General features: G+C 35.3%; 1 protein-coding gene across 1 annotated transcript in view; it reads right to left on the reverse strand.

Moving 5' to 3' along the window:
• The window catches only part of LOC149787308 (methionine--tRNA ligase, cytoplasmic-like), an 86,519-nt gene that overhangs the window by 51,652 nt on the left and 15,496 nt on the right, over positions 1–19,371 (reverse strand). Inside the window, exons 5-8 of the mRNA XM_089977842.1 lie at positions 15,495–15,623; positions 10,966–11,041; positions 6,443–6,558; positions 562–669 (exon numbers count right to left, since the gene is read on the reverse strand). Coding sequence (XP_089833968.1) covers positions 562–669; positions 6,443–6,558; positions 10,966–11,041; positions 15,495–15,623 — 429 coding nt within the window. The remainder of the gene's footprint in view (positions 1–561; positions 670–6,442; positions 6,559–10,965; positions 11,042–15,494; positions 15,624–19,371) is intronic.

Genomic DNA, 19,371 nt, shown 5'->3' on the forward strand with positions numbered 1-19,371 from the left:
GACATTTTTCCAGATTAACCTGTGGTATATTCAATTACTATGAATGCCTAGACATTTTTCCAGATTAACCTGTGGTATATTCAATTACTATGAATGCCTAGACATTTTTCCAGATTAACCTGTGGTATATTCAATTACTATGAATGCCTAGACATTTTTCCAGATTAACCTGTGGTATGTTCAATTACTATGAATGCCTAGACATGTTTCCAGATTAACCTGTGGTATATTCAATTATTATGAATGCCTAGACATTTTTCCAGATTAACCTGTGGTATGTTCAATTACTATGAATGCCTAGACATTTTTCCAGATTAACCTGTAGTATGTTCAATTACTATGAAAGCCTTGATGCTTATCAACATTAACTAAATGCTGATAATACAAGTAAAAAAGGTAAGAAAAAAGAATACCTAAATGAATACAGTTATCTGTAAAAATGTGCAATGTTAACTGGAGAAAACAGAAAAAGTAAGACAATAAATCTAAAGTGTTTAAAAGTTCTAATATTTAACAGAAAATTCACAAAGTTTCTTCCAGCATATCCCAATTTCAACCCACCTGTACTTCATCTGGTGCTCCCTTTCCTTGTTTCTGCCTCTGTTGTACCTGCCCTGACTGACCAATGTCTTTTGCCCGCTGTGGCACTGGCTGAGCAAGAAGGGAAGCCTGATACAGAAAGCAACTAAACTGATTTATTCTCTTTATATAACAAAGGCTGACACACCATTGGTGTAAAAAAAATATCAGGTCAAATCAAAAAGACCACTACTGGGCCCTGCAGTAATAGGCCTGACATTTCCAACCAAATGTTAGATGTATAGACACCGGGTAGGAAAGGTCAGGGGAAACTTAGCTTAGAAGATGGTGGTCAAAATCAACAAGTTAAAATGTTTGATTCTGGATCGAATGGATAGCCAGTGTAGGGTACAGAGCAGCGGGGAGGTGTGCTCTGATCGTGGCACTCTAAGTATGATCCAAGCAGCTGTGTTTTGAACTTTTTGAAGTTTCTGGAGTAGATATTGAGATGAACCAGACAGAATTGAGTTACAATAGTCCAGTCTTGAAAGTACTAATGAACACACAAGTGTTTTAGTGGCATCAACTGAAAGATTTTTGCGAATTGAGCTGATGCATCTCAGCTCAAGATATGCAGCCTTGCATATGTTCAGGACATGTTGGTGCAATGTGAGAGTACTGTCCAGAGTAACACCTAGGTTTTGTACTAATTGTGTGAATTTAATGTTGGCGTTGCTGATATTTATTGTTTTAGGTAAAGGATGTGAATGAGAAAGTCTTTGTGTTGTGATCAGAATGGCCTCAGTTTTATCATCATTCATCTGCAGCTTGTTACATGTCATCCATGATTTCACATCAGAAATGCACCTCTCTACACCTTGGATGGTAGCATCAACTTCAGTTGGGTGGCTAGTTTTGTTTATTTGCGTGTCATCAGCGTACAATTTATGAGACAATGGATGATGATCTATGACACTTGAGAGCAACTGAGTGTACAGAATGAAGAGAACAGGTCTAAGAACAGACCCCTGTCGAACACCACAACATAGATCAACTCGGTTGGAGTGTATTCCATTTGCAGATACAAGTTGTGTCCTGTTGACCAAGTAAGACTTGAACCACATTAAGACTGTATCATGAATGTCAAATACATGCTGGAGACAGTAAAGTAATATATCATGGTCTATTGTGTCAAATGCTGCAGACAAATCAAGGAGGGTGAGGACTGTAATCTTTCCACTATCCAATGCAGAGAGAATGTCATTAACTACTTTTAAAAGAGTAGTTTCAGGCATTGTATAGTTAGCAATAAAATCATATGCAGAATTTGCAAAACAGTCATGATGTATTCTGGTTATACTAGTAACCTTGCTACTTACTCATACTGTGAACACAATCACACAGACATCACATGGCAAAGGCAAACAGACAGGGTATATATTCCATGTTACATACTGCATCCTCACTCTAGGCTTTCAAGCATAATCTTGTCAACAAATAGGAATAATGTTATGCTATTTTACTTTATAAAATAGGATAAAAGAAGGGAGAGAAATAGGAAATACCAAACAGAAAATTAGGACCAAAAGATTTGACTAGACTACCATATCTTTACTCATATCAATGCACCTCCAATCTGAGAACCCTTTGTCACAGAATAAAAAGATTCCACACTGCAAGAGCCAACCTTTACCTAAATCTGTAGTTCAGACAATGTTGACATGCTATCACTACCAAATAGGAAGTACAACAGATAGGTGGACCTGGCTGCCTTGGTATGATATGTGCCATAAAAATTAAATAAATTACTGAAAAAAGTGCCACAGAACATTTCCATAATGGTTATAACAAATTAAATATATCAAAGAATGACTCAAAACTATTTAAAAAGTCGGGATAGTAGCGTTGATTTGAAGAAAAGTAACAAACATAATCTAAAAGTAGGGTCCCTTAAAAAACTTTCATTTCTACACAGCAATATATATTGTATTGTGGGCCAACTATATGAATTTTGTTTCTGATTGTATCACCACAGAAATATGGCCTCCATAAAAGGCTCAGTCAATTAGATGCAGGGTCATCTCATGCAATGCATCTCACTCATTAACGAACTTGTCTATGATCTTGAAGAAATAAGTATATACTCCATGCCTGATTACAATCTGATTAGAAATACGGTAACAAATTCAGCCTTGGATGCAAGATAACCTCATTAATAGTTTCTGCCTCACTCATTATCAAATATGTCTGACATTTTGATGATATTAGCATATATTCCAATTTAATTATAATCAAAACAGAAATATAACTTCCCATGCGGTCACCGACTTGGACAGATACAAGGTCGCCACATTAATATCAATATATCTTAGTCATATTCATTGAGATAATGATTATATAAACCTTATCAAAAGCAGATTTAAAAAAGCGTGGCCTACAGAGTGGTAACATGCAAATGTTGATGGATGGATGACTAACAGATAATGGACACTTGGCCATACCATAAACTGACTAGGCCTTACAACCTGCTGAGATGAAAATTACTTGAGCAAAGTGATTTTGATAATGTGTACATCTTAAGTGATACCAGTAAGATTTACTAAGTTTCATGGCAATCTGTCAAAAACCATGTGACAAGTTGTGCTAACAAGATTGCATTCCATTCCAAGACGAAAAGATCAATAAATCTAACAGAAAATATGTGAGAAATGTGATTTGTCAATATGCATATTATTAGATGATATTCATAATATTTTTCCAAGTTTCATGGGAATCTAATGAAATCTGAAACTAAATGTTTTCGCAAGATTTTTCCATACAGTGCATTCAGCAGCAAGTCAATAAGGGCAATAAGCCTTACAACAATCATGACACAAAGTGATTTGTCAGTATGTGCATCCTCAGGTGATAATACAACTGACCAAGTGTCATGGAAGTCCAATACAATAATACTGACCAAGTTTCATGGCAGTCCATAACAATAATATCGACCAAGTTTTATGGCAGTCTATAACAATAACATTGATCAATTGTCATGGAAGTCCATAACAATAATACTGACCAAGTCTCATGGCAGTCCATAACAATAATATTGATCAAGTGTCATGGAAGTCCATGACAATAATATTGACCAAGTTTTATGGCAGTCTATAACAATAATATTGATCAAGTGTCATGGCAGTCCATAACAATAATATCGACCAAGTTTCATGGCAGTCCATAACAATAATACTGACCAAGTTTCATGGCAGTCCATAACAATAATATTGATCAAGTGTCATGGAAGTCCATAACAATAATATCGACCAAGTTTCATGGCAGTCCATAACAATAATACTGACCAAGTTTCATGGCAGTCTATAACAATAATATGGACCAAGTTTCATGGCAGTCTATAACAATAATATTGATCGAGTTTCATGGCAGTCAATACCAATAATACTGACCAAGTTTCATGGCAGTCCATAACAATAATATTGACCAAGTTTCATGGCAGTCCATAACAATAATATTGACCAAGTTGCATGGCAGTCCAAAAGAAAAATACTGACCAAGTTTCATGTCAGTCCATAACAATAATATTGACCAAGTTTCATGGCAGTCCATTACAATGATATTGACCAAGTTTCATGGCAGTCCATAACAATAATATTGACCAAGTTTCATGGCAGTCCATTACAATGATATTGACCAAGTTTCATGGCAGTCCATAACAATAATACTGACCAAGTTGCATGGCAGTCCAAAAGAAAAATACTGACCAAGTTTCATGTCAGTCCATAACAATAATATTGACCAAGTTTCATGGCAGTCCATTACAATGATATTGACCAAGTTTCATGGCAGTCCATAACAATAATATTGACCAAGTTGCATGGCAGTCCATTACAATGATATTGACCAAGTTTCATGTCAGTCCATAACAATAATATTGACCAAGTTTCATGGCAGTCCATTACAATGATATTGACCAAGTTTCATGGCAGTCCATAACAATAATATTGACCAAGTTGCATGGCAGTCCATTACAATAATACTGACCAAGTTGCATGGCAGTCCATTACAATGATATTGACCAAGTTGCATGGCAGTCCATAACAATAATATTTACCAAGTTTCATGGCAGTCCATAACAATGATATTGACCAAGTTGCATAGCAGTCCATAGCAATAATATTGTCCAAGTTTCAGGGCAGTCCATTACAAAAATACTGATCAAGTTTCATCGCAGTCCATAACAATAATACTGATCAAGTTTCATGGAAGTCCGTAACACTAATACTGACCAAGTTGCATGGCGGTCAATTACAATAATATTGACCAAGTTTCATGGCAGTCCATAACAATAATATTGACCAAGTTGCATGGCAGTCCATTACAATGATATTGATCAAGTTGCATGGCAGTCAATAATAATAATATTTACCAAGTTTCATGGCAGTCCATAACAATGATATTGACCAAGTTGCATGGCAGTCCATAGTAATAATATTGTCCAAGTTTCAGGGCAGTCCATTACAAAAATATTGATCAAGTTTCATCGCAATCCATAACAATAATACTGATCAAGTTTCATTGCAGTCCATAACAATAATACTGACCAAGTTGCATGGCAGTCCATAAAAATAATACTGACCATGTTTCAGGGCAGTCCATTACAAAAATACTGTTCAAGTTTCATCGCAGTCTATAACAATAATACTGATCAAGTTTCATTGCAGTCCATAACAATAATAGTGACCAAGTTGCATGGCAGTCCATAAAAATAATACCAACCAAGTTTCAGGGCAGTCCATTACAAAAATACTGATCAAGATTCATCGCAGTCCATAACAATAATACTGACCAAGTTTCATTGCAGTCCATAACAATAATACTGACCAAGTTTCATTGCAGTCCATAACAATAATACTGATCAAGTTTCATGGAAGTCCATAACAATAATATTGACCAAGTTTCATGGAAGTCCATAACAATAATATTGACCAAGTTTCATGGAAGTCCATAACAATAATACTGATCAAGTTTCATGGAAGTCCATAACAATAATATTGACTAAGTTTCATTGCAGTCCATAACAATAATACTGACCAAGTTGCATGGCAGTCCATAACATTAACACTGATCAAGTTTCATTGCAGTCCATAACAATAATATTGATCGAGTTTCATGGAAGTCCATAACAATAATATTGACAAAGTTTCATTGCAGTCCATAACAATAATACTGACCAAGTTTCATTGCAGTCCATAACAATAATACCGACAAACAATCCAATAATACTGATCAGGTTTCATGGAAGTCCATAACAATAATACCGACCAAGTTTCATGGAAGTCCACAACAATAATATTGACCAAGTTGCATGGCAGACCATAACAATAATACCAACCAACAATAATACTGACCAAGTTGCATGGCAGTCCATAAGAATAATACTGATCAAGTTTCATTGCAGTCCATAGCAATAATACCGACCAAGTTTCATGGAAGTCCATAACAATAATACTGACCATGTATCATTGCAGTCCATAAAAACTGTGGGGCTAGTTGCACTACCAAGACTGCGCCAGACAGAAGAATGGACAGATGGACATAAATTCCTGCATACCCTTGACACTACAGAGTACATGTAAGAAATATTCAACAATATGGCTTAATTTAGACTAAGACACTGACTAATAATGCAGATTTATCCCATATTGTTTTAAATTAATAATACACATTATCACATAGTTTAGTAATTAATAACGCATATATATCACAGTTTGGTAATTGATTAATAATTCACATTCATCACATACATAGTTTAGTAATGGACTTTTAATGCACATTTACCATATGGTTAAGTAATTAATAATGCATATTTATTGTATAAATTAGTAACTGACTAATAATTCACATTTATCAAATAGTATCTTACCTTCAGCACAGAAGTATCTCTGTCTCCCAGGACAATCTTGACGGCTGCTTTGAAAGGTTCTAGGTTTGTGAGATGGGAATTCCAGGCCTGCAGATGTTTATACTGACTTTCCCATCCTACGGAAGAAATAGTACTGATAAACAAGTATATTTAAAAAATATTAGCCTCTAGTACATAAATGTTGTCAGTATGAAATGAAAAGTGAGCTCAAAAATGTCTGAACTTTTGTATATTCTTTGACTTTACCAAAAACAAAATCAAAATCCAAGAATCTTCAAATTTAACTGCCCACTTGGCCACAAATGACATCTGAAAATCAACTCTTGCTTAGCAGAGGTTTCAGTGGGTAAATCTGACTATCAGTTAGATGCAAAGTGTTGTGTAATGACACTAAATCTAGTAGTGTTTAGATGGTGGGACTAGAGTTGTCCAACTGACTGGGTCAACTAGTTAATTTTTCACGATTAATATAAAATGAACAGTTTCAAAATCTTTATAACTTTAATCTTCTTCATCAAATTTACAAAGTTCAATAACTTTAAGCAAATGTACAACTTTAATGAAAATCTTTATGAAACTTAATGCCTCCATTGATGTAGCAACGGTTACTGACATGTCTTGATTTTGCTCCAACATGAGCATAACAAACAGCCACCAACCTACAACAATTGTGCATCTGAAATTATAGGGCATGGCACAAAGTTAAATATAGCCACTTATTATTACAATTTAACCCTTGCTAGCCCTAACCAATTCTACTAGCCAAAAAATTAAAAAAATTTACTCATAAATAATGCACATCCATCCAACCTTAAGAACAAAGACCCTGATTGTCCACTGATTAACTGCTGATCAGATAAGGGTCTCTGATATTTCCTGAAAGCATAAGCACAATGTCATAGATCATGAGCCACAAGTTCATCATGTGATGGCAGATCCGGGTCAATGCTGTTCTCAGTGAAGAACACACTATATAAGAACAAATATAATAATTTATCTTATTATTTTCAAACAAAATTATTCTGAATTCTGAATGGGTCACATGCACTCAGCTTAGTGTAATGGTTTTCTCACTGCTTTTTCAAATCTGCAAAACAATGTACCATGTCAGGGCACCCATGTAGCAGAGTGGTCTCAAGCACTTGCCTTTACCAATCACTGCCAACTTGCCTCGGTGTAAGTTCAAGTCTTAGGCTCAGCCAATGTGGGTATGTGAAAAAGCCTGCAAGTAGCTTCCCATGGGTCAGTGGTTCTTAACAGGTTCTTCCTCCACCAGTTACACTGGCTGCAAGGTAAAGCCTATATCACACTTAATAATGGCATTAAACAACATGTACTATGCCAGAATGAAGATGTTTTTCCAGCATTGGTTGGAAAGTAAAACAAAAACAAATATTTGTTTCTCTAAACACAAATTTAACTGGACTATAAAATATAAATATTGATGTCTGCTTCATGTTACCTAATATATTTCAGAGAAACAATGCATTGAAATCCACAAACTCCCCTAACTAAACTATCCACAATGCATTGAAATCCACAAAATGCCCTAACTAAACTATCCACAAGGCAATCATCCACAAAATCCCCATACTAAACTATAATACAGGTACATGACCTATTTGGGTGATGCCAATGTCAGACATACTTATAAAGACAATTCTGCAAAATAATGGCACCTATTTGGGTGGAACTACTGTCTGACATACTTACAAAGGCACTGCTGTATAATAAATGTACATATTTGGGTGATACCAATGTCTGACATACTTATAAAGGCAATATTGTGTAATAAATGTACATTATTTGGGTGACACCACTGTCTGACAAAATTATAAAGGCAATGCTTTATAATGAATGTACATATTTGGGTGATACCAATATCTGACATACTTATAAAGGCAATACTGTGTAATAAATGTACATATTTGGGTGATACCAATGTCTGACATACTTATAAAGGCAATACTGTGTAATAAATGTACACATCTGGGTGATACAACTGTTTGACAAAATTATAAAGGCAACGCTGTATAATATAGATACATTTTGATGCTGCAATCAGTAGGCTTCTTCCTTACCTCAAGTGTATGCCATCCACAAAGTCTGGTCTAAGATGTAAAACTAATGTTATTATGCAGAAACCATTTTTCTTCTTACAGTCACTGTAAACTTAGCCACTGTCTTTTTGACCCAAAAGTGACAGACGTCTTCTTTACTCCAAGTCCAAGCTATAGAGTCTAAAGACCATTCTTAATGAGATCCTCATGAGTATTAATGTATTGCGAAAACGAGGCTAAGATAGGCAGATGGAGAAAAAAATATGGCGTCCTACTGTACATCGAGTAACGATCTGAGCTGTTTGCCAGATATTTCTTTTACATTCGTTGAGAATTTCATCACGGGTGTCTCCAGCAGTTCATGAAATGAACAGATGACAAAAGGATTCAAGTATTACAGTGAGGGATATGTCCATTCTCTTAAACGTAAGATGATTTACGTCCTATCTTGAGTGTCCTTTTTCTCTACAGTACACAAAATACAAGTTAACGATATAGAAATGAAACTATTTAAAGCCTGAATTTTGTTTCTGAATAGGTATGGTTTAAATGTACAGCTATGATCAATCAATACTGTGGTCAAAACAAGCAGTCAGAATAAAACATTTATAAAATGTGCATAGTGACACAAACTGCCCTTTTAACCAACCACGCCCCCCACCCCACCAGTGGAGACTTTGTGGTGCGCTTTAAATAGTTTTGGGTACATGTTGGTATGCTTGCATTTTAATTTGTATCAAAAGTACACAACCTGGCATTTTTATATTTACCCACAAAACAGCAGGATTATTTGTTCAAAGCTGTTTTATATCCATTTATATATATATATATATATATATATATATATATATATATATATATATATATATATATATATATATATATATATATATATATATATGTATGTATATATGTATATATATATTTATATATATATGTGCTTCCCTTTGGAGGGGGATTCTCTGACATTAACTTACTACAATGATAGAATTTCAATGGCCTGTGATTTAAGTGTGCATTTTCCCTTACGTTTACACACATCAATATGTTTTATCAACAGTTTCATTAATTCTTATCCACTCTCTCTCTCTCTCTCTCTCTCTCTCTTGTAATTTCATTCAACTTGTACTCTCGTCATTTTCATTATAATGGTGCTATCTCTCTTCTCTATCGTGATCATTTACATTCAACTTTCTATTTTTTTAACAAGGTAATAAAATTCACTTTTTCTGTACTTACTACTCCTATGTAAATTCATAATTTCTTATATAAATGCGCTGTGTGGTGGTACGCCCAGTTTTTCATGACCCCGTTATGTGGAATGGGACTAGAGGGTAACATTTTTAGAAACCTGTCATTATAAAAACACACATATATACAATCATTTGCTTCATCAACAGAATCTATTTTGCATTTGGATTTCTCTTTCTTACATCATTCAGTTGCAAGAAAATATAAACACACCAACAATCATCCAGTTTCTTACCTTAAAATTCAGCCCCTCATCACGGCATATTGCAACAATCCATTTTCTACAAAGCTCCATCTTCTTCACTGATGGAATATGGTGGAAGCTTAAATCTATCTGAATTCTAGCATTCCCATTGCACAACGGAACACAACAATAATTGTCACAATTTTTTCCATTGCCGGTATCAACTGTAGCAGCCATGGTTGCGAGGTAAAATGAAACTGGTGCCTATCTTAGCCTCGTTTTGGATTCGTTGACCCAGGATCACATGAATACATGTATACATTCTGAGAATGGTCTATACACAAAATTTTGTTCTGTCTGTGATGCAGAACTGTGTTATTCTGCTGAAACTATTTTATTCCAGAAACAGGGTCATGAACTTTACCCTTTTGACTGCAAAATCTAGTGCAAGCTATCTACGAAGTTTGGTAAATGCTGATGATGAAGAACTTTAGTTTGCCTTGGAAACCATTTTCTTCTTCAGTCACAGTGAACTTGACATTTTACTATTTCATCCTAAAATTGATAAGCCTCATCCTTACACCAAACACAAGCCGTCCCAAACATTTGGTAACAGTAGATGGTAGACACCTCAAGTTAATGAGCATCTTTCAGTGACAGTTACTTAAGGTTCTTTCCTAATCTATGTGCAAGTCATCCACAAGGTCTGTACTGCAGACAGTGGACAACTTAAGTTATTGTGCAGAAATAATATTTCTTTTTTCAGTCACAGTGACCATGCTTTCTGACCCCAAAATTCATAAAACAACTCAAGTTATTGTGTGAAATCAAACCTGGTTTTGGCAGATGGACACACACACACATATATATATGAATGGATGGATGGATTGATGAATATATGGACATCATCATAATATTATCCATCGTATGGTGGGTGTGAAACAAATTAGCTGCTAATAGTTAAAAGACAAACTGAATTTACTTTATAAACATTAAAAAAGTCCATCTCAATTCAGAAACAATTTTACCTTTGAGACAAAATTTTCCATTTAGAACAGGATAAAGTGATGACCACAGCACAATATCTGCCACAGTAACCTGATCCTGTAAGAACATCAATAACAGAAATAAATATATATCATAGATGTACAGGTATAGGTTACATTTACTTGAGTTGATGTTCAATGCCACAGGTAAACCAAGCATGATGCAAAATTAAAATTAAATTTCTAATTTTTCTCTAAATTTAATTCACTGGAAATTTACATGGCAACTATTAACTTTTGTGCAGGTTAGAGATTGATTCAAGTCAAATTATTTATTAACATGAAAACAGAAATGTACATCAGGAGTTAAGAAGAAACAATTTAAATCAAATTTTTTTTAATGTTCTTCATAGTGTTTATTTTCGTATATTGGGAAGGGAGGAAGTTTTTTTTTTAAATTGTTTTTTTTATGATTCAAGTAGTGTGAATCTGGAGATGACAAAAGCTAAATTTGCTCAAGGTACTATAACACCTGTCCATAAAGGGCACTTGAGGGACATAACACATTTGTCCTTTAAGGACAGAGGTCCTTTATGTGAAAGATATTGAACAAAGCATAATAAATTGTCAATACATCTAACCATGTAAACTTTGTCAAAATACTCTATGAAACTGTCCATCCATGTTATCAATCAAAAGGCATCAATTAAATAACTAAATTACGTTCAAAACTAAATTTAAGCAAACTAAAACAACAAAAAACCATTAGTTTATTTAATTCATAGTCTAAATTTGTGACAATATCCTTTATAAACAGTTAAACCGATATAATCATGTCAAAAATAAATGTCCTCTGCCCAATGTGTCATTGATACAGGACATGTAAGGATTTTTCCTGAGAATTCTTTAAATTATCCTCTATGGACATGTGTAAGTTAAGCTTAAAGTCACTGTAATGTGTTTGTTGGATGCTGACAGTTGTGAGTTCAACTAAGAGATTGGGGATGATGCATTAGCGCTCCTTCCATGGAACTGCTAAATGACCATAGTATAAATATATAAAATATTCTATGACTGAGCAATCGATACATACACTTTATTCTTCAAATGTAGCAATGGTAATAATTTATAATTATACACAATTGTTCTGGTCACAGAAATTTTAAAATCTGTCAAATTTAAAAAGTTCCTAGAGACACTAAAGATACAAGGAGGGACTGTGATATCAAGTAGGTAATTATTAAAACTTATGAGGTCAAATAAAATTTATTTACAAATATTTATTTTTCTTTCTATGCATGTGATTTCTATTCTCAGCTACAGCAAAAAGCCATGTTATTAAGGAAAAGGTTGTGAATTTATTTTAATGGGTATCAGTTTTGATGGTTTTGCAAAAATTACATTTCTGTTGGTACTTAAAGTTTGGGATTGGGTAAGGGGTCCTATTGTTTTAAACAAAATTATTGGGTCTCTCAATTTGTACTTATGTATCAAGCACAAAATCCACAAACAGGTGTAATCAACAATTACCTTGCTTGCCTCAGCTACAGGGGTCATTTCTGAGAATTTGATAACATGTACATATACATGTAAATGGTGATTATTCACCCTATTTCACCTGGATAATTAATATTCCTTGGAAAATCATTATATAAATGCCAAGAAAATGTATAAGACAAATTCAATGTTAAAGTACTGGGTCAACATTTTTAGCTGAGAGCAAGGGGGGAGGAGGTCTAAGTCAGTGCAATACTGAATAAATGTTGCACAAAAATGTTATGAAATGTGAACTACATGTACTGGTAACGATCTGATCTGACTCCTGCTTTCCTTGACCCAGTTCAGTGCCTGTTTGATATTATAATAATCAATAATGATCTGACACCTGCTTTCCTTGACCCAGTTCAGTGCCTGGTTGCTATTATAATAATCAATAATGATCTGACACCTGCTTTCCTTGACCCAGTTCAGTGCCTGTTTGATATTATAATAATCAATAATGATCTGACACCTGCTTTCCTTGACCCAGTTCAGTGCCTGGTTGCTATTATAATAATCAATAATGACTGACACCTGCTTTCCTTGACCCAGTTCAGTGCCTGGTTGCTATTATAATAATCAATAATGATCTGACACCTGCTTTCCTTGACCCAGTTCAGTGCCTGGTTGCTATTATAATAATCAATAATGATCTGACACATGGTTTTCTTGACCCAGTTCAGTGTCTGATTGCTATTATAATAATCAATAATGACTGACACCTGCTTTCCTTGACCCAGTTCAGTGCCTGGTTGCTATTATAATAATAATGATCTGACACCTGGTTTTCTTGACCCAGTTCAGTATCTGGATGCTAATATAATAATCAATAATGATCTACAAGTTTCACCTAGTAGATCTGTGATGACAACTAAGGTGCAGATTACTTAACAATCAGGAATGAACAAAGTTTGTGAAAGCTACTTTAGAATTAAAATTTAGAACAATTAATATTTTATTAAAGTTCAGTAAAGGTAAAAGGTGCCTTCCTGACTAGATTTTAGTAGTATCCTGTATTCATTGTAAGCATCAATTAGTATGCAATAAACAGAGACTAAAGTCTTGACAGGGAATGGTCGAGCCATGTGACATTCTTATAATCTGCTTCAAAAGCTATTATTGTTGCTTAATGCTATGAACCAAATTTTTCTTGATGGAAGTTACAGGATGGAACACTACTAGAAGTAGAATGTATGCATCATCAATCACTTCGATTAATCAAAAGGCCTCATAAGAAATAAATGCAGTCCCTTCATCTCATTCCCATAGTCATTCATATTTACATTTAATACAGTTAACTTGTAAAGGGGAACCTACAAGGTCTATTCAAACGAACATTTAACAGGAAATGTCCCTACAATTTAAAAAAAAAAGGAAAAAAGGGAGTGGGAAACTTTCTTACTATAGAAAAACTGTGTATTCTACTGCTTTTTGAAAGGGATATTTGAGAAATTATAACATCAATCCCATGATCAACATTTTAAAATAGACCCTGAACCTAAACACACTGAATTGTCATTTATACTGCAAGTTTACCACTGAATAAACATATGTATTCCTACTTCCAACTGTACTTGTCATAAAGGGACTTAGGCTGTATAGGCAATGATGTACTGTATCCAGCAATGAAAAATCTATTTGGTCATCAGATAAACAGAAATACCTAACCTTATTTAGTAAAGCGTACAAATGTAGGTCACAGTAACCTTCTTTGACAGTAAGCATGTAGTACAAAGAGAGGTATCAAAGTTGCTCAAACATTAATTATTGGTTGCAGACGCCTCTTTTTGCACAAAGGGTGTAGTACTTGACAAGATGAATCAGGGTTTCATGATTCTAGGTAGGAGTGTATTCATACACAATGCCCAAAACTTATGTGGCTATGAACTTTAATGCAAAAACTTGAGCAAAGAAAGGAAAGATGAAATATAGGTTCGAATGAGTGCTGTGCTGTTACAAAGCTGTGGTATTAACAGACAGACAATGTTACTGATACACTGATGTCAGGGTCTTAGACAGAGGCTCCCTCCACACTTACTATCATCCACCTGGTGTTCATCAGAATACAATACATGTGTTTTAAGTCATTTACGTGTATCAGATCAATTGTTAGTGAATATTTAAAAGAACGATAGAATGAACAGGAAAACAACCTTTTGTCTGTTTTCGCAATTCAACATATCCTACAATGGCATTAAGTAATTATATAAGCAGTGTTTATTTTGAAAATGAGGTACCACTTGTATAGTGTTAAGTTTATTTTATGTATACAATACTGTCATGATATCAAAATCATATAAAACTATTATCATGGAATGTATCATGATACAACATGACTGGCAAAGTCCAGAACTGTGCATCAATCTAACACAAACATGTAAATACCAAAGTGAAGTTAAGTGTTAATCATGGGACACAGCTACCTACTTCTGTGATGAGAGTGCAGTGCCCCTCACAATGCATCCCTTCATCAAGTTCAATGATTCCAAGAATAAACAGTATATACAGGATGTAAACAAAAAACTGGGCGCTCAATGCAAAAGCATAACCTGAGCCAGTAAATCATGAAATGTAGGTCACAGTTACCATCTTTAATTATAAAAGTGTGATCCTAACAAAGATGCATATGATAAAGTTTAAAGATTCTAGCATGAACAGTGCTTGAAAATAAACTTGTCACAAAAACTGAAACTATGTCAGTGAGGCATGAAATATGAGTCACAATGAACCACTTTTGTGATGTGGGTGTAGTACATGACAAGATGCATCCTCTCATCAAGTTTTGTGATGCGGGATATACGAAGATAAAATATTTAAGTTTTGAACATATAAACTCGAGCAATTTGTAATAAATATTAACAGGAAAGTGAGAAAGACAATGTTTAAATATATTTTGACAGAAAGAAGATCTACAAGTCCACTGAAAATCATCAATCGTTACCATAATATGTATTTGGTAAATACTGCTTACAAAAAAAGGTTTGAGACATCCAATTGAGAAAAAAAGAAAAGAATACATGATGAAAACTCACCCCACAAAATGTTTGTCTGCCATTAAGCTCTTTATCCAGATGCTCCAGGTAACCATGGATACAAGTTATTTGGTGCTCCTCTGTCTTTCCTTGTCCAATCAAAGATGCCAGGTATGGAAACACTATTGGCTGTCAAAGTATAAAGACAGTGTAAAAATAAATCTTCATAAAGTAGTCAGAAATTTATGGCATCTCTCTAAAAAATGGGTGCTTCAATCTGAAGAAATGTATAATATGGGGTATAAAGATGTAATTAGGCACAAGGAAAGTCAATTGCTTATTGTACTGTCTTATGTTGTGTACATATTTTATTAGTTTTCAGTTGCACACAACAAATTATTGGTAAAATTATAAATTATAATTTTCAGCACATTCTTGTTTTTGCTGGTTCTGAGACTTGTCATGCCAAGGATGATTCATACTGTTTCACCTTAGATATCCAAGTTTACTTTAGCTGTTTCACATGAAATACAGGGCTAATTCATCCCATCCAATGAAACACTGCTTAAATATACAAATAAATATCATCAATATTTCTTACCAAGAAAATACAGCCAAATGTATAATAGATATGACTGCTGTATAATGCCATGACGAAAACTGGAATTAATATGGTACATAATTGAATTTGAGTTTCGTAATCCAACAGCATATACTCTGACATCAAACCAATCACAAAAGAACTTGTTTTGACCTCCCTGTCAGGTGGGCTACCCCTGCTACTATATGTAACGGTAGATGGTACTACCTATGACTGCTGACTAATACACCCAGCTGTGAAAGTGGATGGCAAGGTGTGGACATTGCAGGGTATCAGCTCAGGTCCAGCACGACCTGATGGCCATTCATTGCTTCCTGACTCATCTCCAGACGTTTTGAAATTGTTGTGCTACTAGACAGATCTGGATGAAAGAGTGAGGGTGACTCTGCACAACTTTCCCTCTCTTAAATCCAACTCATTTCCCTCACACCACCACTTGTGTGCAAGTCTTGTGGTGATGGGCAAGCAGCAGTTGTATATAACACTGGAATCTGTAGCCACCAACTTGCAGATAATGCTCAGGCATATGGTCACTTTTCAGTGAATCAAAGCAGAAGTGGAGCTTGGCAGTCCTGCTGACTGAGCAGCCCTGTTTAGGATCACATTGTTCATATCTGTAGCATGAAGAAGGGGCTAAAAAAGGTGCCCACAACATTGCCTGCTTCATCTTAACCTTGGTCAATATACTGAGGCTGATGTGGATCACAAGTTAACAAAAACCTAACAAGAAAACAAGGTGACATAATTCATCATTGTTGAAATGTGCAGTACAGTACAACAGCAGATAGCATATTTAATGAAGACCTGCAGTCTCTTATTGTAGAAGTGTCAAAAGCAGACAAGCTCATTATTCTTGGTGATGTCAATGATACCACACAAAATTTTCCAGATTGGCCTGATGAGAACAATGATGCCATACAAAGACTACTGAATGAGAAACAGTTGCAAAAGACCTGTTTAGAAGACAGCACTTTAACACATAAGGAAGCCTTCTGCAACATCAAGATGACAGTCTAATGCAAACTCAGCAAGTTGCAAGACTCATGGGACAGCAATAAGGCAGATGAGATTCAGTCCTATGCAGACAGGAAGGACATGATGAACTGCTATGATACTTTGAAGATGATCTACAGCCTACAGTCATCATGAACATCTCCAATACTGAGTGCTGACACCACACTGCTCACTGACAAAGAAAAGATACCACAAGATGGGAACAACAAGAACAGTTCAACAACAACCTCAGTCTACAATCATCTATCGGTGATTGAATGCCCCAAGCTGAAATCAACACATCACTTGCTGATCCTCAAGAGCTGACAGACATTGGGAAATCAACTAACCTGACTCAAATGTCAAACACCTGAAGCAGATACTAAACAAGCAAAGTCTACAAAACCAGAGGCTTGTATGTGTCATAGAAATGGACTGAACTCTTCCAACCACTCTGGACTCAAGGAACTATACGTATGGAGTAAAAAGATGCACCAAATGTCCACTTGTACAAAGCATCAGACAATCCCGCAACAATCATTGGGGCATCTGCTTGTTGTCAAAAGCTAGCAAAATCCTTGACAGAATTCTGCTGATGAGCATAATGAACACAGGCTCCGGCCAGAGAATCAGTGTGGTTCCAAGAAAGGTTGATGGACCACAGACATGATGTTTTGCAGCTTGACAACTTCAGGAGAAATGCTGGGACAGAGCTGTACATGTGCATCATTGACCTGACAAAAGCCTTTCACACAGACAGTTGTATGGGCTTCTCAAAGATCATGGCTACATCTGATTGCCAAAAATTTTATCATAATGTTTGGCATTTTCATGATGGCATGTTAACTCATGTCATGGATGATGGTGAGTCATCTGAACCATTCCCAGTCATCAATGGAATCAAGAAAGGCTGTGTGTTAGTTCCAACCATCTTCAGTAAGATATTTTCTGCCATACTTACTAATGCCTTCTTTGACTATGATACCAAGATTGACATCAGATATCAGACAAATGTCAAGCTCTTCAATCTGAGGAGACTACAGGCAAAGACTAAGTTACAGGAAGTGACTTTACATGATAACTTTTTTTGCCAACATTTGTGCCCTGAATGCCAAATCTGAGTCTGAAATGCAACACAGTATGGACCATTTTTCTTCAGCTTTTGAAAACTTTAGTCTCACAATCAATATCAAGAAGAAAAAGACGATGCAACAACCTGCACCAGAAAAGCTATATGTAGACTCTACCATCACAATAAATAGCCAAACCCTATTTGCAGGTGGACAAATTCACACATCTGTCATGTGCAGTTCACATAGATGATGAAACCAACACCAGAATTGCTAAAGCAAGTGTGGCATTTAGCAGACTACATGCAAAGGCATCAATCTGCAAACAAAATTTAAGGTCTACAAAGCTACTTTGTCAACCCTGCTATATGCATGCAAAACCTGGCTGATGTACAGACACCATGCCAAGGAGCATAACCATTCTTACATGGGCTGCTTGAGGAAACTGAAGAGGATAAGATGACAAGAAAGTGTCCCACACACCAAATTTTGCACATGATAAGTCATTCCAATCATCCACACTCAGATGATAAAATCACTGACGAGATGGACAAACCTCATTACCAGAATGTCAGAAGAGTGACTAACAAAGAGTTTCTATGGCTAGATAAGGAGGGAAAATGATCTCAGGGTGGTCAGAAGAAATGCTTCAAAGATTCTCTCTGGTCATCTCACAAACATTTCAACACTGATCATGAGTCTTGGGAAGATCTTCCATAGAATCACTCCAACTGGCACACAGTCTCATTCATACTGACTTTGAACCAAAGAGAATTGCAGAGGCAACATGCATAGCATCTAGCCAGTGTGCTACAGATAGTTCAGAGCACAAATTGGCTTGATCAGCCACTGATGTATGCATAGAAACCTAGCCAGTTAGTGACATCATAGCCATCTTAGAAGTTAAAGGAGGAACAACAGAACATTTTGCTCTAAAATGTGGGTACTGATTTGCTGAACAACATAACAAAATCTAGAACACTAAAAATGGTGGAAAACCCTATAATATCTCAGGTAAAGTTTCCACTGTATAATGATAGCATTGCATCTCATACTGCCTATCATACCTGCATGTACCAAGAAAAAGACTGTAAGTGACCTTATAATCATTGAACTGATTTCAGTAACCAAACTTTAAAAGCTGATTTTATTCATTTTGACTCATTACAACATTATTTTCAGAGAAAGCACAAGTTTTTAAAATTATATTTCTATGATAATTCTTACCTGATCACATTAAATTAGGACAACTTTCTTGGCTACTTCTGAATCC

This window comes from Sinohyriopsis cumingii, chromosome 12 (assembly GCF_028554795.1).
Source record: "Sinohyriopsis cumingii isolate HCF-2022 chromosome 12, ASM2855479v2, whole genome shotgun sequence".
Taxonomy (NCBI): domain Eukaryota; kingdom Metazoa; phylum Mollusca; class Bivalvia; order Unionida; family Unionidae; genus Sinohyriopsis; species Sinohyriopsis cumingii.